The 16,831-nt window shown below is 34.0% G+C and overlaps 1 protein-coding gene across 9 annotated transcripts in view; it reads right to left on the reverse strand.

The window, feature by feature from the left end:
• Positions 1–16,831, reverse strand: part of LOC111142844 (zinc finger CCHC-type containing 11) — a 123,393-nt gene that overhangs the window by 23,886 nt on the left and 82,676 nt on the right. For 8 of the 9 annotated variants that reach the window (XM_022496176.1, XM_022496179.1, XM_022496175.1 and 5 more), the window contains exons 13-20: positions 15,114–15,814; positions 13,037–13,187; positions 7,181–7,267; positions 5,182–5,285; positions 2,536–2,593; positions 2,330–2,433; positions 1,927–2,016; positions 155–268 (exon numbers count right to left, since the gene is read on the reverse strand). In XM_022496176.1, coding sequence (XP_022351884.1) covers positions 155–268; positions 1,927–2,016; positions 2,330–2,433; positions 2,536–2,593; positions 5,182–5,285; positions 7,181–7,267; positions 13,037–13,187; positions 15,114–15,814 — 1,409 coding nt within the window. The remainder of the gene's footprint in view (positions 1–154; positions 269–1,926; positions 2,017–2,329; positions 2,434–2,535; positions 2,594–5,181; positions 5,286–7,180; positions 7,268–13,036; positions 13,188–15,113; positions 15,815–16,831) is intronic. The other variant, XM_022496182.1, reaches the window with a different exon arrangement.

The raw sequence follows: 16,831 nt of genomic DNA on the forward strand, positions 1-16,831 counted from the left end.
GATTCATTATGTGATTACATCATTAAGGGAAGAAGAAAACTTAGGATGTCCATGCTAGAAAAATCCTTCATGACCTCATAAACTGATCAAGATCTACTGTGTTTAGATTAATGTTTTCACAAGAAACTCTTTTAAGGTTTTCTTAAACACCTACCTCTTGTAAAACTGGGATAACAGGTGGTTTTCTCTGCTGCAGAAAGTACAGCACCATAAGGATATAAGCATATGAAGATAAACTTCCCCTGGAAGCATCTCCAATGTCACATCGCTGAAGAAACAAAACAGTGATTGAAAATATAACTTCAGAATCTTATTTATGCAGAAGTACTGACTACTCTGAGATACTATCTTTTTAACCCATCAAACTATCAAATATCCAGAAGTTAAATAACAAACTATTATGAAGATGGGTAAACAGGCACTTTCATACATTACAGATGACTGTATAAAATAGCATAAAATCTATGAGTAATTTGATAATATCAAAATTACAAAAGTATATCTTACTTAAACTAGCAATTCTGGGAATTTATCCTGCAAACACACCAAACACCAAAAAATATGTGAAATAACTAAACAAGTTTTTTTAAGCATAACCCTGTTTCAACAACAAAAAGCCAGAAACAACTTAAGACTCCTCAATAAAGTACAGGTTCTAAACAACTGATGACTATTTACACAACTGAATAGGGTATAGCCATTAAAAATGAACAAGGAAGGAAAAAAAAATGAACAAGGAAGCTCTAGTATACTAACAGGAAGTACTTATTAGTATCTATTAATCAGTGAGAAAAGCAAAGTACAAAATACTGTTCTTAGTATATTTATACCCATTATAAAAAGGAGATAAGAAATTTTTGTATTTGCTTATACTGGTGTATTTTTGGGAGGATACAAACGAACTTTTAACACCAGCTGAGTCACTGGTTGGCTAGGAGACAGGTGTGAAAGGGAGATTTTCCACCAAAAATCCCTTTAGACCTTTTGAATTCTGAACCACATGAATAAGTTGACTATTCCAAACAAAATTTTTAATTAAAAATAAACCCTAAAAGAATCCTCAGAAGCTTCCCCTGAGTAAGACTTTAGCTGATATATAAAAGGGGGAAGAATGATTTCTCTGACATGAAAGACTTAAGTTTCAATACCACAACACCACTGAAGTACAGAACCATTATGCTAAAGTTATTCTGTGAGGTGAATCTAGAAAAGTAGCCATATCAAATATAATTTGAGGATGTGACTAAATGCCACTCTTTTCTAAGATGACCTCTGTTGACAAAGACATATATAGGAAATATCTAAACAAGTACTGTCTCCCTGTTGTAGAAGAGTGGATTTAGCAAAATGAAAATGCAACCAATCACTTGGCTACTAGGAGCCTTCCGCCAACACAAAAAAATTAACTATTTATTGAGCAGCTCCCATAAAGCAGGTACACTAAACTGGGGACACGGGTCTCCATCTTCATTGAGTTTACACACTTAGCTAAAAAAAGAAAACAGAATTCAGTATTATAAGTGTTATAATAGGAGAAAAACAAGATTTCATTGGAATTTTTTTGTTTTCTTGGACAGAAATATTTATGACTAAACCCAAATCTCAGATGTCTTAACCCAGAGATTCTTAAGTAGCATCATATGCCAATTCTCATACCTGGGGCTGAAAATCTTTACTGCATTGAGAAATTTTACTACTGAGAATTTACTCAAGTGTTACACATGGGAATAAAGCACATACAGGAAAAAAAACTAAGATATTACTCTAGTAAGTATAAACTTAAATCATTTACTATTGAGTGCTTCCTTTAAAAAGCTCAGATAAATAAAACTGAGAAGATATTTTTCACAGTCTGACACCAGTATATTTCATTTTAACTATCATGAGTACTATAACAAAGGAGATCATTAACTAGTTCATAAATACCTTTGCAAACACTTTCATAGTATATCCCAAATACTGTACTCTAGGATCAATAGCTGCATAAGTAGCTAGCATTCTTGTGTTATGTTGAGCCTGAAAAAAATTACATAGCTGAAAGCATTTCAAATGTATTAAACTTTATATCAGATAAAAAAACATAATATACTCCAAATATAATATATAACTGTAAAACTTAAAATACCTGTAAATGAGTCAAAAACTAATCTTCAATCTGAAGGAAATATCAAGATGATTCTTAAAAATATTTTTGTCTTATCATGCTCCTATTTAAAACTTTTAAACATAAATGTATAGTCAGCGATCTGTGAACTTTTTTTTTTAACCTATAAACTTTTAAAATGACAAGTGTAAACATACCTAGGTCTATACAGAAAGAGAAACTTACCAATGTATTATATAAACTGATATCACCTTCTAAACCACTTCGTCTATGTTCAAATTTTACTATAGGCACTTTGGCAGTAGTTATAGGCAAAATGTTTCTTAAACCTGATTTAAAACAAACAAATACAAAAACTTCATTAGGTTAAATAATTTTCATAAATCTAAAAAATATTTTGTTGCTTTAAAGCTGTAACTTCAGATTCATACCTGGATGTCTCTTAAGAATTTTTGCCAAATTTTCAATTATTTCTTTACAGTTTAATTTCTAAAAAACAAAAGAAACAAATAATAAAGTTTGTCTAATTTAATTTGGCCTTGTGCAAATTCACTTTAATCAGGCATTTAATACTAGCATTGAAAATCTCTAGCTATAAGCTACTCAACGTATATGGAGACCTGCAGTAAGGCCACCATCTGGAAACGATGGAAATGCAGAATCTGAGGCCCCACCCCAGACTACTGAATCATAATTCACATTTTAACAAGATTCCCAGGTCACTGACATTCACATTAAAGTGTGAGAAGCACAAAGACAGGAGAATAATGTTTTCAAACACATGAATACGTAACTAGAGATGGATCTGGTAAGGCAAAACAGTATAGTGTTTAAGAACATGGGTTCTGAATTTAAACAAACCGGGATTCAGTCTTCAACTAATTATTATTAATTAGCTGTGTGACTTTGACCAGATCCTTAACCCCTTGGAGCCTCATATTACTAGTCTATAAAACCAAAATAATTATAAATTCCTGCCCTATCAAGTAGTTGGAAGGATTACATGAAACATGTATGTAAAGCATTCAGCAGCATGCTTGACACAAAATAAGCACTTCAAATCTGTGAGCTATTTATTTGTTATCATGTTGATGAGGAAAAGTAATCCAATTACCAGTACCTACTTCTTCAAGAAAATTCTTACCTCTACAAATTTAAATATATTGATTTTTTAAAAAATCAGAGACAGCAGAGTTGATATGGCCATGATACAAGGAATAGGGAAGATAATGGCATTATAAATTAACTGGATTAAGCTGAAGAGTATATACATCAGTGCCCACACTTACTACTAAAATCACATTTGCATATCCCAAACATGCTCTTTTTGGTACTGGAGAGCAGTAATCAATGCAGCTTAACCTTGCAGCTTAACCTGAAGATTTCAAGGGAATCTACAGTTGCTAATTAAAATAATAAAATTTATTATGCAAGGATACAACTTATGCTAAATTACAAGTTTCAACTATGTCTCATCAGAAGAGAATGTATTCTTTTTCATTGCTTCAACTTTTCAGTGTGAATGGCACAGAAGATATATAACAGACAAACCCTTAGTGATCAGAAATCTGATTATTACATTTTATATAGAAGGTATCTAAACCCTAACCTCCACCCCTGGGTAAAATAATTTCCTATTCCTTCAATTCTTGCTTTTCAAAATGGAGAGGGGCAGCCTCTTTCCAATAGATGGCACTGAGTAGAACTTAGTTAAGAAGAACTAAAATACTTATATTTCCATTTTCTTTTTTTTGATAAAACGTTAATACCAGAAATAATTTCTTAGAGCCAGAAATAAGGATCTACCAGACATCAGTACTCTGCCATCTTTACTCTGGTTCTAACAATTTAAAAGCCACCTTTTGAAAAAATTTTCAGAAACACATAGGTACACTACTCTGCTGAATTCTTTTATGGTATAATAGAAGCTATACTGACACCACTACAGATGCCAGAAGCTTGGCCACACCCCAATCTTGCAAGCAGTCCCTGATTTTGAGACATAAATTCCAACAGATATGTTGGTAAAGGAAGGAGCAACTACAGGGATCCCCTCCTTTCTAGTTGCTGCTAGGAAGGCCTGGGATAGTTCCCTATGCAATTAGTCCCTTTCTTTACTGGAGCTTGGACAATCTTGTTTCCACTGCTGATGGTCCATGAAAAAAGAAAGCACAAGTACCCACTCTCACTGCTGAAGACTGCTCTGGGGGAAGGTCTGCTCCTGGCATCTCACAGTGAAACTCCAAAAGTAGAGGTTAGGTTCTACAGTACTATTAGTACTATATTTCAGCTACATTATGGGTTAAATAAATTACAGAGAAGCAGTGAGATACAATGGAAAGAGCATGAACTGTGGAGTCAGACAGACCTGGGTACGAATCCCGGCTCCAACATTTACTAGTTGTGTGAACTTGGGCAAGTCAGTTTATTTCTCAAAGCCTCAGTTTCCTCATCTGTAAAATGGGGGAAATTATCTACCTCGAAGGTGGTTTTAAGAATGAAATGAGGCCTCAGTAAATGTTAGTTCCCCTCGCCACCCAAAATGAGTTTCTAAAAGCTATCCTAGAACACATTTGTTAACATTGCTTTACAGAAAAAAATGTGTTCTAAGTGCCCCCAAATTACAATTAACTTGTACAACACAACCCATTTATAAATTAGATGTCCACTTTTATTTTCTAGTGATACAAAGATATCACCTAATGGAAGAGATATGAAAAGAGAGAGGAAATGAGATCAGTAGCACCAGCTGCATATTGGTTCCAATGAAAAAAACTGCAACTCTATGGTGTATTAACTTTTTCCAAAAATTCAATACAAAGCACTTTTAACTTTCAGTGACATGGTTTTTGTGATATAAAATTACTGAATTTTAAGTAAATTTACTTACTTAGACATCTGAATGTCTTCTAAAATGAAAATGCTAAATGCTTTTACATTTCAAATACTATTATTGCTAATATATTTATACAAAGAATGACACCATACTATTATCAATACTACATATATAATTTAAAATACATTCACCACTGCAAGAAAATAAACTTCTACATCTCTTTCCAAACACTAACTCTTACCTCTGCATTTTCATGGCCTTCCAGGGTCATACAAATATCCAGATCACTATCACGAAATCCAAATCCATTCTTAGAAGAGCCAAATAAGCACAGTCTTGCCTTTTCTAAATAAAGAAAAACAAAAGTAAAAAGTTTTATAATTAGCAGGAAAGAGGAGTCTTCTATTACCCACTAATGGACTAACACAAGATGATCTTGTCTACTTTTATGGCTTAAATACCTTCCATTGCCAGATATACTGAGAAATTCCCAAAATATTCAACTAAAGCCCAGATCTCTTGCCTAAGTTCCCACAACCCTTGTTTTCAACTGCTTTTTCCATTTTTCTACAAACATCATAAAATTAACAAGTCAAAACTAAGCCTTCAGCTTTTTACCTCAAACTTACTATTGCTCTTATAATCCCTATCAGCAAATAGTATCTTTATCTACTCAATTGCTCACGGCACCCCCTCTCTCAGCTTCTACATCCAGTCACCAAGTCCATTAATTTCTTTCAACTTAACTATCTCATAAATCCATCTACTTTTCTTCATTCTCCACATCACTACTAAGAGTAAAGTTCAATATTTGGAGATTTATCTTTTGGAAATTAACGAGTTTTTTCAGACACAATTCCAATAGTTTTACAAATATCACCTTAATACATAGACTTAATTCTCCCAAAGTGAGTGATTAATCCATTTGATATAAATTATGATAGGGTTATCTTTTCATATTTAGTGTCATTCAATAACAGGTAGCACTTCAAGCAAGCTGTCACTTAACTGGATTGGATTTCTCTCACTATTAATTCTTTAGATTATATATTTAGTTAAGAAATTCTGCATTTTCGAAACCTAATTCTCCAATTCAGTTCTGATGTCCAACTTGAAATTTCAAATGGCAACTGAGAGACATAAAAGAAGCTATGTTCATCAGCAAATAAAAATGTGCATGAGTTTAATATAACAGACTTAGATTTGGTCAGTACTTTACATACTAACAAATATAACGGAATATGGAATCCTATAGTATATAACAGATTATCTTTTACAAGTATAAATTCATTCTGATGTATAAATCAACTCTTTAACCTTTTCTAAAATATGTGGCCACATAACCCTTGATTCTTCACCTCTGTACCCCAAATCTACTCCTTCTGCTATTTTGCTATCTCAATTAAATAATATCATCCAACTACTGAGGTAACAATCTTGAAATGATCCTTGACTCCTTTTTTTCCCTCATATTTACCATGTAAAACATCAGCAAATCCTACTGGCTCTACAGTCAAAATATGTCCTATTTCTGACCACTTCTAATCTACTCTTCCAGAACACTGTATGTCTCATCCGAACTTATGCAACAGCCTCCTAAATTGTTCCCCTTGCTTCTATTCTTAAGGACCTATACTTCATTCCCTCAGATCATGTCACTTAAGTGTTAAAACCTTCCAGAAGCTTCTCATTAGACACTCAAAATTTAAAACCCTCTACCAATACCTATAAGGCTAATGATTCAATCTCCAGGCTACCTCTCAGACCTCATCTTTCTGTTATAGCTACATTGATGTCCTGCATGGACTCCAAACATGACAAACATAATTCAATCTTGGGGTATCTGTACTTGCTGTTCTTACTCTCTGGAATGTTCTCTCCTTGGATATTAATATAACTTGCTCCTTCACATTATTCATGGCTCTCTTCAAATGTCACTTTATCAGAAAGAACTACTGTAACAGTATAGAAAACTTCCCCATCACTACCCTTTTAACTCCTACATTTTAATAGCATTTATTATTTCCTGATACTATATTATATACCTATTTGTTAGCTAACTATCTGTCTACCCTTCTTAATATAAGCTTTCCAAAAGCAGTTTTCACCTTTTGTATTGGTACTGTATTCCCAAAGCCTAGAATAGTACCTAAAACATAACATTCAATGAACACTTTAAATAGAACTCAGACTAGGTGGCTATAATAATAAAAGCAATCAATTTTTAACATATGACATACCATCATATTCTTTTTGAATAAACTTTTCCAAGCCAATTAAAATTTGCTCCCTGTTGTGTTGTTCAGAAAAGGGTGGTGATAACTCATCTAAGTTAAAAAAAAGAAAAAGGAAAAAGGAAAAAGAAAAGTAAGGAAAATGGAATCTGAAAAGGTCTTCAATTTTTTACCCTAAACTCTTTACTTAAAATTTCATTATTTATTAACTTCTCTGACTTTAAAATCATAAATGTTACTGGGGAAGGAAGGGGCAGGGGACAGCAGAAAAATAATTTTTATAGGTTTATGTATGTTTCACACATCATCATTTTCCCTATGAAATACCTACAAAATATATTTACCTCTATAAATTCTTTAATATTGTTTTCTTCAGACGTTCTGCTCTCTTCCCATATGCTTGTTTTTCCTTCCTGTAAGTCTATACTCAATATTGTTATGTAAAGCACCTGACCCATTCAAACCCCAGTTTCCTCAAATGCCTGGTCAAGATTCGCATCTTCCCTATAAGATGCTTCCATCCACAGCCTTCAATGACTTAAGTGAATTTTCTTATTCCCTAAAGCACTTGCCAGTTTATAGTAGCCATTCAATTTTCTAGTTATTTCATTTATATTCATATTATTTTTCCAAATAAGACAACATAGTCTTAAAAATAGTCTTTTTTTTTTTTTTTAATCTCCTCCTCCAGGCTCACCCCCAAGAGTTAATACAGTAATGGGAACAAAGCAGTAATTTACAGTAATGAATTAAACTAATATTCAGCTTTTGAAAAACAAATGTAGCATCTGGGATTGCAAGTTGAATACAGGTATACTTCATACCTCATTTTACTGCACTTCACTTTCTTGCCCCAGATACTGTGTTTTTTTTTTCACAAATTGAATTTCTGTGGCAACCCTGCACTGAGCAAGTTATCAAGCACCTTTTCTCCAACCAGCATTTGCTTACCTTATATCTGTGTCACATTTTGGTAATTCTCATATTTCAAACTTTTCACTATTACTGTACTTGTTATGGTGATCTGTGGGATCAGTGACCTTTGATGTTACTACTATAACTGTTCTGGGGTGTCACAAACTGTACCCAAATAAGACAACAAACTTAACCGATAAATGCTGTATGTGTTCTGAATGCTCCACTGACTGGCCATTCTCCCCATCTCTCTCCCTCTCCTCAGACCTCTCTATTCTGAGACACAACAATATCAAAATTAGGCCAACTAATAACCTTACAATGGCCTCTAACTATTCAAGTGGGAAAAAAATATATATCATGTCTCTCACTTTATATCCAAAGCTAGAAATGATTAACCTTAGGGAGGAAAGCATGTCAAAAGTAAAGAGAGGCTGAAAGCTAGGCCTCTTTCACCAAACAGCCAAGTTGTGAAGGCAAAAGAAAAGTTCTTAAAGGAAATTTAAAACGCTACTCCCATGAATACCAGCATGAGAGGCACCTGGGTGGCTCAGTCAAACATCTACCTTAGGCTCAGGTCACGATCTCAAGGTCCTGGGATCAAGCCCCGCGTTGAGATCGCTTCTCGAGGGAGCCTGCTTCTCCCTCTCCCTCTGCAACTTCCCCTGCTTGTGTTTTCTCTTTCTCTCTCTCTCTCTCTCTCAAATAAATAAATAACTTTAAGGAAAAAAAAAATATGAACATGAAATAGCCTTACTGCTTATATGGAGAAAGTGTGAGTGGTCTAAATAGAAGATCAAACCAGTCACAATACTCACTTAAGCCAAAGTCTAATTCAGAGCAGGGCCCTAACTTTCTTCAATTCTATGAAGGCTGAGAGAGGTGAGGAAGCTACAGAAGAAAAAGTCTGCAGCTAGCAGAAATGGGCTCATAAGGTTTAAGAAAAGAAGCCACTTGCATAACATAAAAGTGCAATGTGAAGCAGCAAGTGACAGAGTAGATCTAGCTGAGATATTAATGAAGGTGGCCACACTAAACAACAGATCTTCAATGTAGACAAAACAGCCTTACACTGGAAGATACCATCTAGGACTTCTATAGCTAGACAGGAAGAATCAATGCCTGTCTTCAAAGCTTCAAATGGCAAGCTGACACCCTCTTGTTAAGGGTTAATGTACCTGGAATCTTTAAGCCAAAGCCAATGCTCATTTACCAAACCGAAAATCCTAGAACCGCTAGGAATTATACTTAATCTACTATGCCTGTGTTTTATAAATGAACAAAGCCTGGATGACAGCACAATTGTCTGCAACATGGTTTACTGAATATTTCAAACCCAATGCTGAAACCTATTGCAGAAAAAAAGATTCAACGTTACTGTTCATTGACATTGCACCTGGGCACTCAAGAGCTCTGGCAGAGATCTACATTAAGATTAGGGTTGTTTTCATGCCTGCTAACCCAACATCTATTTATTCCACAGTTCATGGATCAAGGAGTCATTTCAACTTTCATGTCCTATTAAGAAATCCATTTGTGAGATTATAGCTATCTCTTATGTATCTGTGTAAAGTAAACAGAAAATCTTTTGGAAGAGGAGTCACCATTCTAGATACCATTAAGAACATCTGTGATTCATGGGAAGAAGTCAAAATAGCAACATAAACAGGGGGAGTTTAGAAGTTGATTCCAACCCTCATGGATGACTGCGAGAGGTTCGAGACTTCAGCAGAGGAAGTAACTACAGATGTGGTACAGAGCCGGAGAATCAGAATAAGAAATGGAGCCTGTAAATGTGATTGAATTATTGCAATCTCATGAGATGACTTGAATGGATGAGGAGCTGTTTTTAATGGATGAGCAAAGAAAGTGGTTTCTTGAGATAGACTCTATTCCTGAAGATACCGTGAAGATTGTTGAAATGACAACAAAGGATTTAGAATATTACATCAACTTAGTTGATAAAGTTGATAAGCATAGTTGGTAAAACTGACTCCAATTTTGAAAGAACTTCTGTGAACAAAATAGCTACCTAACAGCATCACGTGCTACAGAAACCATTCATGACAGAAGAATCAATGTGGCAAACTTATTATCTTATTTAAAGGAACTGCCACAGCCACCCTGGTCAGTCAGCAGTCACCAATACTGAGGCAAGACCCTCTACAAGCAAAAAGATTACAATTCACTAAAAGCTCAGATGATGGATAATATTTTTTAGCAATAAGGTATTTTTTAATTAAAGTAACTGTTTTTCTTTAGATATAATGCTATTGCACACTTACCAGATGTCAGTATAATGTAAACATAACTTTTACGTGCACTAGGAAATGAAAAAGTTCATTTGACTCACTTTATTGCAACACTCATTTTATTGCGGTGGTCTGGAACCTAACCCACAATATCTCTGAGGTACACCTATAGCTGAATTACAGGTGATTTTTTTTTTTATTATTATTTAAGTGGTGAAAGTATTCTGTATGATACCATAATGGTAATAAGTAACACAACGCACTTGTCAAAATTCACAAAACTGTGCACCACAAAGTCAACTTTACAGTATGCAAATTAAAAAAATCATCTAGGAGGTTGGGGAATCTCAGGATGGAATGCACGCTGTACCAAAATAATCTACATGTGTAAGACAACTTCACTCAAGGGAACCTAACCTCAAGGTACTAACCTAAGTAACTTTTTGAAAATGAGTGGAGTTTGTAAGACTAAAGGCAAAAGGAATACACATAAGTACTGTACTCTGATAAAGTTATTTCCCATACGGGTATTAGATAACAGTTCTGATAATGTTATACAACTGTATTTAAGTGGGACAATTAAATAAAAAAGCAGATGATGGGGCGCCTGGGTGGCTCAGTGGGTTAAGCCGCTGCCTTCGGCTCAGGTCATGATCCCAGGTCCTGGGTTCGAGCCCCGCGTCGGGCTTTCTGCTCAACAGGGAGCCTGCTTCCTCCTCTCTCTCTGCCTGCCTCTCTGCTTATTTGTGATTTCTGTCAAATAAATAAATAAAATCTTTAAAAAAAAAAAAAAAAGCAGATGATGACAGCCATGTTTCTCATTGTTGGGAGTGGGAAATTTAAAGCAGAAGAGTCTTGAATGAGCCATATGGTAATGTATTCAAGTTGGAGCCATCAGCACAAAGTCATGTTTAACTTAATGTAAGATGGTCACATAACAGAAATTTTTATAGATACGAACATATACTAAGTATATACATATAATTTTCTCACTCACAGAGAGCCTAAAAGCAACAACACCCAATAATAGCAAGCACCCTAGCTTCCGGATCCTGGTTTCTAATTCCATTCTCTAGTAAAAGGAACCAGGGCTCTTTGGAGATATATCTAATTCTAGGACTGGGGTGGAAAATACACATGACGAGCCTGGAGCATCTTGTAGTGCCAAAAAGTAAGGAAGTGCTTAAAAAAAAAAAAAAAAAAAAAAAACAAATAAACAACAACAACAAAAAAAAAACAACAAAAAACCCACACACTGATGGGGGTATATTAAAGAGTCCCGGGTACCAAATGAAAGAGTTCCTGATAGCCAAATGTGGAACAATATGAACAACATTGCAGTATTAGATCATAACCCAAAGTATAAAATATCCATGAATTCATAAGGAGATATAAAAATGAATGAATGAATACAAATAAATGTAATGTATTATATCTTAATAAAACTGCTGGGAGAAAAAAATGTACCACAATTCAGCTATTCAACTCCCAAGTATTACCCCAGGGAACTTAAAGGATGTATCTGTTACCCAGACCCACACACAAATGTACAGAGCAAATTTATTTGTAACAACCAAAATTTAGAAACAAATCAGCAGGTGAATGGTAAACAAATTGTGGCACATCCATATAACGAAACACAGCTCAACAATAAAAATGAATGAAACATTTACACACATCACAACATGGATGAATCTCAAAATAATTACACTAAACAAAAGCAGCCAGGATCCTACCTCAGAAAAAAAAGTATATTCTATGTGATTCTATTCATATAGAACTTTAGAAAATACAAACTAATTTATAGTAACTAAAAACGGGTTAGTGGTTGCCTGGCAAGAGGCTGGGAAAGCAAAAGGTAGGGGGAAGATATTATGATGGGGAACTAAATGTTATGACATCAGAAGATTTATCTTATCTGAGACACAGCAAGTAATTTAAAAAAAAAAAAAAGTTTGCTGAGTGAAGGTTTATCCCAGGTAACCATGAATGTTTGTTGAATAAAGGTATATAAGGCTCTTCCCAAAATATTATAGCCTTATCTCCCTCTATTACCTTTCTTTTATTCTACCAAATCCAAGGCAATTCTTCTCCCAAAGAAATTATACATCCTATAATTTTGTGCATAATCTCCTAAATCTAAAAAAGATCCACTCCAGTTAAAATTAATTGAGTTTGTACTGCATTTTGTTTACTACTACTACAGCATATAATATATTCTGCTTCCAATTATGGCAATTTTCATATTATATATCCGTCTAGAGCAGAACTGTGCAAAGAGCATTGCAATGATGGAAATGTTCTTCTAGACTGTCTAATTCGGCAGCCATATATAACTACTAGCCACATGTAACTACTCAGTACTTGAGATGTGGCTAGTAAAAATGAGGAAATTAGTTTTTCTTTTAATTAAATTTAAATAATGGCCACCATATTAGACAGCACAGATCCAGAGTCTAAGCTCTTTAAAAGCAACACATAATATGGACTCTGTATTCCCATTGGCATGTACCACAGTGCTGTGCATTTAGTCAGTGTCTGTTGTTGGGTCTCTAAATTATCAAGAAACAAAACAAAACAAAACAAAAAAAAAACCTCTACCAAAACATGTAAGCAAACTGTGTTTAAATAAGAAAATAAATATTTAAAACCAAGGAAAGAATCTACTCAGAATAGCTCTAGTAGTAAGACTTACCAAAACATCTTTTACATACTAAATCAAGTATTTCCCGAAATCGATTTGTCATTGGTGGTAGAGGTTTTAGATCAATTTTCCTGAAATCCTCTGGACAATCATTTTTTGAATGGCCATCTTTTTTGCAGATGCTGCATACTATCGTTGGTGGCTATACAAAGGTAAAAAAATAATCTAATAATCTAATAAACTATTGAGGAACTTCATCATCACTTAGAAAGCAGGTCCAAAAAGACTCTTTTATGTAACTCAATTCTGATAACCTGTACTTCCAGGAAGTTTAAAAAAAAACAAGAGAGTATTAATTAAATGCAGTGTTAAATGTAAAAACCATATTTTAAGTCAACCACTTTAACTCTTCTTCCCTACTAAAATGATATTATCAAGATCAGATTTACCCAGAGATGTACGATACAGAAAATACTAGAAGATGCAATAGTATGGGTTAATGCAAACATTTCTGTCAGCTCCCAAGATGAATATTTGCATTAATTTAACCCTCTGAGATCTTTAACATAACAAAGTAGATTATAAAGAAATTTCAAGTGGCACCTTTCATTGCACTCCAAACAATATCTATCTTCGTGGTCAATCAACTATAAAACCCTCACCTGGCTAGTTGGTTCAATTTATTACATTAGGATGATACTCAAGAAACCAAACTGTAGGGCTGAACTCAAAAAATAACTTCACTTCATACAAGGAATAACTCTTATGCGAGAGCCATAAAGTTAATTGCAAACCACCATTTAAAATGTATTCCAGGACTACCAGCCAGGTAGTTAAAACAGTAATGTATCCCAACTAGCTAAGCAATGGTGAAGGAAGAGCATTATTCTTTTCTTTATTGTAAAATGCCTAAATCCCAGAGAGCCTCATCCTCCAGGATTACCGTGAACATTTACCTAGCCATGAACTCTGATGCAAATTAAATACAGAAACCTCTACTTGTTGGAATGCTGTGCTATGAGCTAATTAACAATACCATAGGAATTTTAGTAGCTTTTCAAAGCTTTTTTAAATGAAATATTTAAATTCTAGAAAAGGAACTTTCAGAGGGAAAAAGTATAGAGAACAAAATTGTAAACTGCAGTTATATAATTGAGGCTTTTCTAAAAACCCGCCATTTAATTCATTCAATTCATTCTTTCAACAATCCATACGTCCTAAATACTGCAACCTAAAAAAAAATGCAATAGATATATCCTTACAAAGAATGAAGAAACACAGCTTAGTAATTAGAAAAATTTTAAAGCTTGTCAATAACTAGTTATTGATAAAAACAATAAAACTGGATAACTTTCTAGGTTTTCAAAAAAATATTCTAGTTGGTTTACACATAATCTATATAATCTTTCATCTTGGGTGCTGATATATCAATTATGTATACTGTATTTGAAGCTATGTGACTTAGTTATAACTTTCTTTCATTAACAAAATAGTTGCTGCTTCTTTTCTGTTACTGAGGTATTTTGATTTCCATAATTTATCAAGTTAAAGTTCAGACTATCGCACTTTAAAAGTAGAAAAGTTAAGACTTCATTAATTTATAAAGGATATGCCAACACTCAAAGAAAAGTTCAATGGCAGAGACAGAATCTGGACTCTTCATATTTTTGGTTCCTGATCTTAGTTTCTGCTCATCTATCTTTATTAAATTTATATTCACTCACCCCATGTCAAAAAAACAAACAAAACTTTAGAGTAAAATACTATTAGAATTCACAAACCTTATATTCTTCTTTGTGGAAGAAAAAATAAACATAAATAAAATTTTAAAATATTTGCGGCCTCTGCCAAACTGATTTTCACAAAATATTTGATGAATCCTTTTATATGAGAAAGTGAAATAAACCAACTAGTAATAAGAGTTTTGAAACCTTTTGGGGTTTTATATACATTCCTTAAAGACAACTACAGGGAAAAATGTAAAAAGGAAAAGTGAAAATATACACCAAAATGTAACAGTCTACCATCACGGAGCTATTTTTACATTTCTGAATCTAAAAACTACAAATATAGTTGTTAAAAAAAAAACCCACAAAATCTTACAAATTGTTTACAAACTGTATCCTACCTTGCCAGAGGTTAAAATAAACTTATCAAACACATAATATAATTCCTGGGTGGGGTGGTTATCATCATCATTAAGGTCAGAAGCATCTTCTGTAGCTTTGCAGTTGCAAGAGGTAGCAGATGTGTCAGTGCTCACAATGAGATGTGAACTCTCTGTTTCTGTATTTGACCTGCAGTCTGTACCAACAGAGTCATCTGGGTCAGGGGATTTATAATCAATGCAATTACACTGGCTGAGCTCCTTTTTTAAACAAGTTTCTGAAGGTGCTAAATCATCTTGTTTCTTATTTGATTTTGGCTCTAATTCACTGCCTTCACTGGTAGAAAGACGGGAAGATTCCTGTCCAAGTTCAGCCAAATCTAGTTCATTTACCAACAAACTGTTATCTTCAGTAATACATCTCTGCGATGTACATTCCATTTCATCATATTTATCAGGTTGACCTCTTTCTGCATTTATTTTTTCTGTGCTTTCTCCAAGTAGAATGCAACAACTGGATGCCATATTGTCAGACTTCACTGGTTTCTTATTGCTTATTTTCACCTTCTCTTTCTTCATGGAATCCACTGTAGATTTATTTCCACCCTTCCTCTGAGGACAGGCAAAATACCGATAAGCTGCCCTGAATCTCTCCACAACATATTCATAAACAAGCTGGCTGTTTAAGCTCCGTGCAACATTCCTCTTGACTGAAAATGGATCTAGTAAGAAAGGAAATGGTCAGTTGCTAAGTATCTACTAACAAACTACAATTCCAAGCTTACTCAAACAGATTTGAACTGCTATACTGTCAGCAGAGTACAACTTCCCAAACCTCTCCTAACCTAAAGTCTAAGTGGGAGTTCCTGTAAAATGAGTATGGGAAATACAACAGCAAACATCTTTTCCTTTGTTTCTGTCATAAAATAAAAATGCTAAGGGGAAAAGAGAAAAGAATAATAACAAGGTTAATTAATGAGAGGTTGGCCAAGGACACCAACTCAGTAATTTAAAAATTTCAATGATAAAACTGGTAAAGGCATACTGTTATGCCTTCCTAGGCTGTCATTAGGTGAAATTTTTCAAGCCTCCAGGACCCATTCATAATTTTCATCTCGTCACAATATTCTTTAGCTACATTCTCTTTGCAATTTAAGCAAAAAAAAAAAAATGATAATAATAATAATAACCTAAAATTCTCAAAGCTTCAAGTTAAAAAATGTGATTTTAACATTTAATTTCAGTGAAATCAGAAAATTAAAGGAATAAGGAAAAATAAAAAAGCAGGAAAAAAGAGATCTAAGAAAGTAAAATTTGGGGTGCCTGGGTGGCTCAGTGGGTTAAGCCTCTGCCTTCCGCTCAGATCATGATCTCAGGGTCCTGGGATCAAGCCCCGCATCATCGCACGTGGCTTTCTGCTCAGCGGGGAGCCTGCTTCCCCCTCTCTCTCTGCCTGCCTCTCTGCCTACTTGTGATTTCTCTCTGTTACATAAATAAATAAATCCTTTAAAAAAAAAAAGAAAATTAAACCAAAATTTAAATTTGGTCCAGTCTAAAATGGGTATGCTGAAAAGGTTTATATCAACTACATCCTCGTTATTAAGAAAATATAAAATACCTCGAAAATGCTTAGCAGTTTTTGGATTTTATAAGCCTTAAATACAAAAATTTAATGTAATATATATAATAATATAATATAAATAAATACAAAAAACAAATGACACCCAAAGATACACATT

This window comes from Enhydra lutris, unplaced genomic scaffold (assembly GCF_002288905.1).
Source record: "Enhydra lutris kenyoni isolate GAN:26980312 unplaced genomic scaffold, ASM228890v2 scaffoldscaffold9, whole genome shotgun sequence".
NCBI classification, from domain to species: domain Eukaryota; kingdom Metazoa; phylum Chordata; class Mammalia; order Carnivora; family Mustelidae; genus Enhydra; species Enhydra lutris.